Source organism: Anoplopoma fimbria, chromosome 5, assembly GCF_027596085.1.
Source record: "Anoplopoma fimbria isolate UVic2021 breed Golden Eagle Sablefish chromosome 5, Afim_UVic_2022, whole genome shotgun sequence".
Classification (NCBI taxonomy): Eukaryota; Metazoa; Chordata; class Actinopteri; order Perciformes; family Anoplopomatidae; genus Anoplopoma; species Anoplopoma fimbria.
In genome coordinates, this window is record NC_072453.1 from 9186711 (window position 1) to 9196649 (window position 9939).

A 9939-nucleotide genomic window follows, 5' to 3' on the forward strand; every position below is an offset into this window, starting at 1 on the left:
CTCTGTCACTTTGTCTCTGCTGCAAAGAGACCAAAACAAAAATCTTCTTGTTCATGTGACAGTTTTATAATTATAAAGTTAATCATTAGTAAAGTTTTATTCTGCTGGAACCAGCTGCTTTAAAAAAAAAGAAAAGGAAAAGCCCTGACTTTTATTTTGTTGATAATACAGTCGAGACCATTGAGAGAAACTTTTTTATTTTTCAAGCGCTATGAGTTCACTTACAAATACAAAAAGCTTATTGGCGAAAAAAGCTCACATCACTGCCTAACCACAGAATAACCCCTTTGCACTAAAAATTCATCACATTGACAGGTTGAATACATTTGCATTGCTCATAATTACTCTAAACAATAATAATTATTATAATAATTATAATAGTTGCACATAATATCCTAGAGCTACACATTTGCTTTTGGACTTTATGGACCTGGCCACAAGATAACCATCAAAAAAATAGCAGTTAAACTTACACTAAAGCGCTTTGAATGGCCCCGGGATACATCAGGTTCACATTCAATGAAGAGCAGCATATGGTTTGGAAACTTTTTTTTGTTTTGTTTTTTTTATCTGTACACTGAATTTACTCCTGTTAGACCGTCAAGAAGTCACAATAAAGAGCTCAAGTTGAAACACCTCCAATAGAGGAAGAGAGAGAGAGAGAGAGAGAGAGAGAGAGAGAGAGAGAGAGAGAGAGAGAGCAAAAACCATGGACAATTAATACCCCCAATAATATTTACATCTTGTTTTTTTTCCAAATAGGACATCTAAGCTATCATAGTACAACAACAGGGAACTAAAAATGGCATTTTTAAAGACCACAGAATACTTATTTTTCTATCACAATAGCATGCTGGAAGGTGCTGCGCTTTCAAATAGCTTTACAGTACTCATGGATTCTTTTTTTATTTTATTTTTGAAATTACTATTATTATTATGTTCTTACTCTCCCCCCACACACACACACACACAAAAACAAAAAGTTGTTCAGTTGTGGAAGGCGCTGCCTCCTGTCACCAGACTCATGCTTTTCAGCTTATTGTCCTTCTTCCACTTCATCCTGCGGTTCTGAAACCAGATTTTGATCTGTCTTTCGGAGAGACACAGGGCGTGGGCTATCTCTATCCTCCGCCGCCTGGTCAGGTACCTATTGAAGTGAAACTCTTTCTCCAGCTCTAGCGTCTGGTACCGGGTGTACGCGGTTCGGGCCCTTTTCCCATCCGGTCCAGTCATATCTACACATTTTTTTTTTTTTTACAGAAAATCCAGAAAAATTAGCAACTGCACTCAACAACAACAAGAAGAAGAAGAAGAAGAATAATTGGTTTGCACTGCTACACTTTTTAAAAAAAAAAAAAATGTTTGTGTGCAGCGTGAGGATGCACAGATGGGTCACAACACGAGACATGCGACACACAACACACACTCACACGGTGCTCTATAAGAGAAAGATCCAGCCAACAAAACCAGCCTGCACACATTTTTCTTTAAATCCCACACTCCACAAGCACATCTTGTTTCTCTCTCTCGGGCTCCTGCTGCATGTTAACCCAAATCTACTAAATACTGCCCCTTTTTTTCACCTCCCAGTCATCCACACAGAGCTGCTCACTCATGCAACACTTGACAGATTTATGACACAACCGTCCAGCGTGACATCCGTCCAAACCAAATATTATTAGAGGTGTGAATATATATATATATATATACCATGGCTTATGTGCAGCTTCCGCATCCAGGGGAATATTTGTGGCGATTGGCAATCATTTGATGTGGGAGTGGAGGAGGTGGCGTTGGGGTCCTGGTGCTGCTGCTGCGCCCGAGGAGGAGCCGCGCTGGAGCCGCCGCTGCCGTGTGCGCCATCCTCGGTCTCAGAGGCGACGCCGGCGTCCTCTATCTCCGTGAAATGCGCACTGTTGCTGCTGCTGTTGTTGCTGTTTTTGTTGAGATTGTTGCTGCTGGATGTGGAGCTCCGGTCGGAGGGAGGAGACGGGCTTTTTAGCTCCAGAGGCTCCCGGCCGGCCGTGGCGCACGACGGCGGCGGCACCGGGTCTGGAGACGCCAGAGCGCAGTTTGGCGTCTGTCGGTACCGGGCGTCCGGAGCAAACCCCCGGGCATCCTCCTCCCTCACGGCCCCGAAGTGGCCTCCGTTGTTGGCTCGGTTCACGGTTAGGTCCATGCCATTGTAGTTGTAGCCGAAAGACCCGGAGTGCATGGTGCCAGGGTCTCTGAAGGAGCCGCTCACAGCTCCGTTAGTCCCATAATTTAGCAGCTGATAGTCGGAGCCATTTGGATAGCGCCCCGAGAACGAGTTTACAAAGTAAGAGCTCATTTGCTTGGATTTTTAAAGCCTCGATTTGTAGATCTTTGTCGCTATAATCCTGTGTGCTTGCACGATTTATGGACGCAATCATGAATTATAAGCAATGAAGCCCCTACTGTACTTTGCCAGGTATGCGGCCAAATATGGGAGCGCGCTCGGGAATCACGTGCCTTTGTTGACCAGTCGTAAATCCTCACTGATGACTTCAAGAGGTAATTCATGCTCCGTGGATACAAATGATGACGAAATAATGGTCGTTAGGCTCCCAGTCAATGGTGCCTCCCCGCTGGGCCCCGGAGAGCCGGAGTGGGCAGATAGCGCCATCTACCGGACAGTCTGCAGCACTGCACCGGGGACGAGCTGTCAGGGCCCCGAGGAGACATCCATCATTCATGTACCGCACCGGTGATGATACGGGCCACAAACAGGCTCAGGTAACACGACAGAGACTGAGTGTCAACCCGGAACTTATTTGAATGGTCACACTGGTTTTATGTGACTGTTTAGGCATAATTTATAGGTTTATTGTGACTTCAGAAAGCAGTTTAATACCTTAGATGTAATATTAATAATTAATAATCCCATCAATAATAATGATAATGAGCTTTTTTCTTCTCTCGGAGCACAAATGACGCCACAAGATCTTCCAATATACATCAAAAAGCCTTTATTTCTATGTACAATTTCCTAAACAAAATATTGCACACAATATCCAGATGTGCATTGAACACGAGGTGAACAACAATAAATAACATGGAACATTTTCTCGTCTGTACAAAATGTCAAGTGTCGATGGCACAGCTGCAAAAGAAAACAACGAGCCTAAGACTATTTATTATAGAACAACTAACACCACGAGATGTACAGTGAAGAGGGAAAAAATATAATAACAAAGTACAACTCAGTAGGTTTAGACGATAATGAGGTAACGACATTGTCAAAAACTAAAAACACTAAAAAGTATTTACAGTTTGGCGGATTTTGCATAGTCCCCTAAATAAAGACACGAGCACAAGGACAAACAAGAAGAGGACCTGATATTTAAACCTAATGCAGACATTATCACCGTGCAGATACTGAAATAAAGTCTATCCCTCTACACTTCTCTAACATGGGATTTGCAGCACTTTATCTACAAAGAAACATTTTCTTTTTTTTTATTTGGCACACATGCCTTTTCCTCCAGTGTCCCTTTTTTAGCTCTTTTTCTCCGCCTGTTCCTCCTCCTCCTCGGGTGTCTTTGAAGGGTTGAGGAGCTTGTTCTCCTTTTTCCACTTCATCCTGCGGTTCTGGAACCAGATCTTGATCTGTCTCTCCGTCAGACACAGGGCGTGTGAGATCTCTATCCGGCGCCTCCTGGTCAGGTATCGGTTAAAGTGGAACTCCTTCTCCAGCTCCAGGGTCTGGTACCGGGTGTAGGTCTGTCGGCCCCTGCGGCCACTGTTGCCAAATGGACCTGGAAACAACAAAAAATACATAAATAATTGAATTCACGATTAAAAAATCAAATGTTTTGTCTTGAGTCAATATCGAAAGTGTATCAGAAAAATCTACCTGAGAGTGCACTCGAAATCTGTAGTGGTGTGTCTGAAAAATACAATAAAGTGGGGATTCAGATGTTTGGTGTATTTCAACTCCAAATCACAGTCTTAAAACATTCAAATATAATATTTGGTTGTGTATGGAGTAGTAGAATATGATATAGTAATTAACTGTACTCTAATGTATGTATTTTTTTAAATTTCCCCCTATAATATTCCTGTAACAGCCTCTCTCTATATAGGTACGCAAATGGCCCTCAAGAGCAATATTCATTAAAAATATATATACATTCTAAAATATCACTATATTTTCATATAATACATCTTTATTATACACATAACACACATTATAGTGAGTTTATATTCACTTTTACATGTTTTTTATTGTAAAAATATCCTGAATGATGTCATTAATGTAGGCTACAATAGGATGTATGTGTGCACTGTTTGGTGCGTAAAAGTGCCCTCATGGAGTGTTTTCCTCTCTCATGACAGCAGCATATTGTTACAGTGAGGATGTAGAGTCAGAGTCACACTGCGCAGTAATGAACAGAGCTCTTACGACGTCTTGTTCTCTGATATTGACTATGATATTATTTATTATTTTGGGATATTTAGTCGCTGTTGGAGGTGTTTCTGAGATATTTAAAACTGAGATAAAGGCCCATTCCGGAGACGCCATGTGACACTATGGGAGCTTTAAGGTTGGTGTAGGCCAAGTCTGGGTGTGCGTGCGTGTGCCAGTGTGCGCGTGTGTAGCCTATGTATGTGATGATGGTGTCGCAGCCAAAGCCCAGAAGACACATGGAGATCTGTGCGCAATCACAATAACCTAAAAAACTTTTCGGGTGTCGGTGGCGTTAATCATTGGACTGTTTCTGTCTCTAAACGTTAATCCGGGTCCACGGTGGTCCGGCTCAGGGTGCCTCACGTCTCTCCTCAACAACACAGAGAGGAAACGTTTGCGTTACTCACCGGCGGAGCAGGCGTTCATCCGCTGCATCCACGGGTAGATGAGGGTGGAGGACTTGTCGTCGATGCCGCTGCCCAACCCGCCGGGCTGCTCCGGGCACTCCGCTTTGCGCTGCTCCTGCGTGACGAACAGCGGCGGCTCGTCTCGGCTGGAGAAGGAGCACGAGCCCTCCGCCGCGTCCTTGTAGAAAGTCCCGACCGGGTTGTAGTCGCAGGTTGGCCCGCCACCGCCGGCCCTCCCGTAGATGGCCGCCGCCGCCGCCGCGCCCGTCTGCTGGTAGTAGGACGCCGGGTAGACCTTGTCCTGCATGCTGGCCGCTCCATACGTGGCGGCGTTGGAGTAGTGTCTTAACGATTCGGTGTATCCCGAGGAATATAACGGTATCTGACCCAGGAGAGAGTCCTGTCCTCCCGGTAGAGACACGGGAAAAGTTGAGTTTACAAAATAGGAACTCATTGGGTGGACAACGGGGTGTATATACTCCGGAGGAATATGATTTGTTGTCTTTTATAGTCCAAGTGGTTTTGCCATTACTTTATCCGAGATTTGGTTTTTGCTGAAAGGGGGGTTGCGAGGTGCCGCTGCACACAGAGGGGAAGAGCACCATCTGATCAACCTCCGGCCAATCACACGCCGTCTGTGTTTGCACTATTGCACCCATGGGGGGCTCTTGTTGCGCGCGGGGTCCCCGGTGACTCGAGATGAAGCGCTCGAGCCTGTCGGTCTTTTACGCATGCTCACGCGCACACACACACACAGAGATGCTGAATACAAACCCACTAAACAAAACAACAACAACAACAACATGCTACATATAGAGCAACTTTTTCTTTTTATGCAAATACAGTCCAATAAAGCAGACGGACTCCTTCCCCTCCGCCATAAACACTCTCTCTCTCTCTCTCTCTCTCTCTCTCTCTCTCTCTCTCTCTCTCTCTCTCTCTCTCCTCCCTAACACACGCTCGCGCACTCACATACACAATCCAAAAATATCGAAAAAAACATCGCACTGAAATGCCAAACACTTTGCGCATTGTTTCCATTTACGCACAAATATCTGGCTCCTTCTCTCTCTCCTCCTCCTCTTCCTCAACCTTCACTTCCATCTCGTTAAATAATTGAATAACTAATAAACACATTCAGAGAACACTGTATTCTCAAAGCAGCTGCCGGAAATCCTAATAATAAGTATTAATTCATCTAAACTGATCGTCAATAATACATGTTGATGTTTCACTCTTTGAAAAGGTTCAACGCCAACTGAGACTGCAGAGGGCACGAGGGAGGACACGCGCCTCCACACAGATCATCACCTTCATCATCATCTTCATCACCTTCGTCATCTTCACCCACCGTGATCAAGTGGGAACTAGTTCCTCAGTTAAAACAAACACACCTATGTGAGTATATAAATGTGTTAAAGAAGTCTGCATCATGATTCAATGACTTATCAATAACTGCATATAATAAATAATTAAGCAGCTCAATTATCGTAAATATCAGCTATTAATATTATTATTATCATGTTCATTAAATGTACTATTAGAGGCTATTATTAATCGTAAGTTCATTATGTATCAATTAAGTAGCATTAGTTGCTTAGTATTATTAATAACCTTCAAATGTACTCTGGTTCTGCAGTTAAAGCACATTTTTATAGATAATATTACGATGATAATACGATTTTACTGCATTTTCTTGCAAAGAAACATGTGAATTTGTTGTATTAAGCGTTATTATTTATTTTTTATGATGTTTTTAATTCAATAAAAACAATTTTCTACCTTTTTAATTAGCTTTTGCTTTTGGGAAACTTTCCCTTTTAAACAGTGACAAAATAAAGATAACGAAATATGGCAATTTATTGTAAAAATAATGTGAAACTTAAATGTCCTAGCGTATTTGGAAGGAATTAGGCATAAAAAAAAATGAATGTTTGTAGGATATTAGCTGATAGGGAAATTAATAATCCTGTTTTTACGTCATTGGTTTTACTTAAAATATGAGGAAGTTTATTTTTGGTTTGATAATATCCATTTAGAAATAATTTTGATTGAAATGTTTTAATCAACAAAATCCTAATGTTTGGCTTCAATAAGTCAACGCCTCTCAAACAGGCCGCAGTCCTGCAGCCGGTCAGCTGCTGGACATTTGTGAAGAAAACAGACAAACAGACCCTCAGATTATAAAACTGTTCTGACAAAAAAACAAAAACACAATCCATTGTCTTCAGAAGATCACATGATCTTATATAAGCTCTCATCAAACTGCAGTGGCAAACAGGACAACCAGAGCATCGCTGCAGAGACGCCGGAAACCCAACAAAACGTTCAATTTGCTTATTATTGACCTCATAGTTTTGACAAAATCACAAAAAGACACAATCAGAGAAAAATATTCGTCACAAATTAAACAATTTTGATTAAAAAAAAGAGGCGAAACAGCTCGACGAGGCGGCGCTACATCAACGTAAAACACCTCAGACACGTTTTTCAGAATAAAACAATAAAATAAAACGATATAAAATAACATATATGTAATTAAACCAATCAGAAGAATAAAATGTGGCTGGATTTTGCTTAAATTTAAGAAAAGCATGTAGTCGCGGTATCATGGGGCCTGTATGAGCATCATCATCATCATCACCACCATCATCCTCCAAATCAAGCCGAAACCACTCCTGATTATCGTTCAGTCCCATAAAGGCCTCAAACCTGCAACATGTTTGGATATTTTCACACATTTTATTGCACATTTCACACCATTTTTAGCGCACCGCAGCAGCATCTCACGGGTTAAACACGCAGATCAGCAACTGGTAGTGAATATGGCACAAAAAACGACAGAAGATGAAGAAGAAGAAGAAGAAGAAGATGATGATGATGATGATGCTTTGGATAAAAACAATTTCTTTAAGACTGATCTTCCGCTTTGCAGAGATGTAAACACAGCAGGCCCTCAGTGACAGTTCAGACACAACAGAGCTGCAGCGGCGCACTTGTGCTGGAGTTAATCGCTGTGTATCAGAAACATGGAGCCCTTACCTTTGTTGATAATCCATCATTCTCCTGTGCGGGTGCCAGTCCAGAGTAGACTCCTCTCTCTCCCCCTCTCCTCTCTCTCTCTCTCTCTCTCATCCCCCCCCACTTTCTTCAAGTGATTTCATGAAAATAATCCCACCATCCAGGCGTGTGAAGATCCTTCATATTATTTTTTTTCCAGGAACATAAAAGCTTAAACACACAAGTAGAGAGCCACGTACAGCATGGCGCGCGCACACACAGAGGAGAAGCAGCATCGCGCGGACGCTCCATCAACACCCATTTTTTGGGGGTGATGGGGGTGAAAAACGACGCACGTATATAAAGCCTCACAACAGAACTGCGTGCTGCAAAAGCAAAGAGCCAAGTAATAATAAAAAACAAAGGTTGTGTTACTAGTGTTAAGTGCAATGAGCGCGTGGAGGAGAAACAGCAGCTGCAGTATAACCTCGTGGGAAATAAGTTCCCATTCCTGCTGCCCACGTGACCGCAGCGACCAATCCACGAGCCCCGAGAGTCGTAAACTTCAGTGGCAAAGTTGTAAATTTTCATAAACAGCAGCCGGTTTTTTTTGTTCTTTGGACGTTTCCTTTCTCATCGCCATCTTTAGTTCTGTTTTCCTTCTCTAAGGCCGGAGACGTTAACGAAGGACAGAGAGAGATGTTGAAATGTGAGATTATATATTTAGTGAGATTTCATCTGGATGTGCACTTGGTTCTGTTCCAGCTTCTAAAAAAGAAAAAGAAAAAAAAAGAGGTCTGTGCAGCTTGTTATTGTTCTCTAAACACAAACGTAGTGTTCTGCGGTTATTTGAGATCTTTAATGTGAGATTATTAGATGATCTGAGCTTCAATCTTCCTAAATCTGAAACCTTTTCGCACCTAAAGAATCGTGTAATCTCTCATCTTAAAACCAGGATGTTTGATCTTATTTTCTGTTTCTATAAAACGGGTTTAGGATGAAAACAGATCTGTGCATTAAAGACTATATGATCCCTCAAAATGGAGGTTTTTCATTCAGCCACTGCAGATGCATTTGGGCTTTGATCACACAGGCCAAAAACGGAAGTGGTGTTCGTCTGATTTCAGTCCTTAAGAGGGATTTTAAGGTCACAAAAATAAAAATATCGAAGCGCCACATTCGTCGCCAACTTTTCTATGAAGAAGATATCGAGACATTGAAACTCTCGTCTTAAATTCATGCAGCCATTCGTTAAAATCGTATTTCTTCTCATTGCTATTGTCTCTAAATGTCTTATTTCCGTTTTGGTTTCTTTTAAAAAGGGTCTTTCTCAGTTGACATCTGGTGATTTCCACAAACAACGAGGATTTCCGACTTTTATAGACGCAATAAAACCATAAATTCCTGAAATGCATCACATTCATCCTCCGCTTTTATTTGTTATTTTGGCCTCCAAGAGACACAAACTCAAACAAAGTGACTGTCGATTCCTTGAAAATTTAATTTTTTGTATAAAAAATACGTTTCAAAAAAATAGGATTCAAAGTTTGAACAAAGTTGAACTGTATTTCCAAAATAAAAGTATTTTTTCGGTTCTTCTTTTAATCTATTGGTAAGTTAATTAACATCCCTAATGTTATAATAATAACGGTTTAATCTAAATGGGCCTTGTGAGTTTCTGTGGAGCATCTGACGTGTTATCGTAATATTTCAGTAAAAAAATGAAACCCAAGGCCTTTCTTACTAAAATGTTTTTAATAAAATCTCTTTCGATCCAAATAAGTTGATGAATTCACATGTTATGTGTTTTAGACACACGATTCGTCATCAATTTTACACATAACCCTAATAATATTTGTATGAACGATTAGACTGCAGAAATCATCTTTACTAAACGTGTAGCTTTACATTTCTTACAGGATGGACCAGCTTCAGTTGTTTTAGGGGGGTTGTCGTCCTTATTTGTCTTTTCTCTTTCAAAACAAAAGAAACCGGATGCAGAGATGCTGTAAAACTTTATGACCTCTAAGATTCAAAATGTGACCACACAAACAAGAGCAAACCTACTTTCGCACATGAATAATTAAATTAGCAGGAAAA

At 41.5% G+C, this 9939-nt stretch overlaps 2 protein-coding genes across 3 annotated transcripts; both read right to left on the reverse strand.

Moving 5' to 3' along the window:
* Window positions 1-320: 320 nt before the first annotated feature.
* hoxb5b (homeobox B5b) lies at window positions 321-2332 on the reverse strand. The gene is made up of 2 exons (XM_054598487.1): window positions 1711-2332; window positions 321-1235 (listed from the first exon to the last, which is right to left on the reverse strand). The coding sequence occupies exons 1-2, from the start codon at window positions 2330-2332 to the stop codon at window positions 988-990; spliced, it is 870 nt and encodes a 289-aa protein (XP_054454462.1). The 3' UTR covers window positions 321-987.
* Window positions 2333-3062: 730 nt separating this feature from the next.
* Window positions 3063-5553, reverse strand: hoxb6b (homeobox B6b). Of its 2 annotated transcripts, XM_054598488.1 has the most exons (3): window positions 4840-5553; window positions 3878-3910; window positions 3063-3779 (listed from the first exon to the last, which is right to left on the reverse strand). In XM_054598488.1, exons 1-3 carry the CDS (start codon window positions 5291-5293, stop codon window positions 3520-3522), a joined length of 747 nt encoding a protein of 248 aa, XP_054454463.1. In that variant the 5' UTR covers window positions 5294-5553; the 3' UTR covers window positions 3063-3519. The 2 variants fall into 2 exon arrangements, with proteins under 2 accessions (XP_054454463.1, XP_054454464.1); XM_054598489.1 differs by lacking the exon at window positions 3878-3910.
* Between the last annotated feature and the right edge of the window lie 4386 nt (window positions 5554-9939).

Excerpts from the sequence above, each read along its gene's own strand:
- hoxb5b (XM_054598487.1), bottom strand. The coding sequence starts at position 2,332 with ATGAGCTCTTACTTTGTAAACTCGTTCTCGGGGCGCTATCCAAATGGC. Across the intron at positions 1,236-1,710 it reads GAAGCTGCACATAAGCCATG|ATATGACTGGACCGGATGGG; the intron begins GTATATATATAT and ends AAAAATGTGTAG.
- hoxb6b (XM_054598488.1), bottom strand. The coding sequence starts at position 5,293 with ATGAGTTCCTATTTTGTAAACTCAACTTTTCCCGTGTCTCTACCGGGA. Across the intron at positions 3,911-4,839 it reads GATGAACGCCTGCTCCGCCG|ACACACCACTACAGATTTCG; the intron begins GTGAGTAACGCA and ends TGTATTTTTCAG. Across the intron at positions 3,780-3,877 it reads GATTTCGAGTGCACTCTCAG|GTCCATTTGGCAACAGTGGC; the intron begins GTAGATTTTTCT and ends TGTTGTTTCCAG.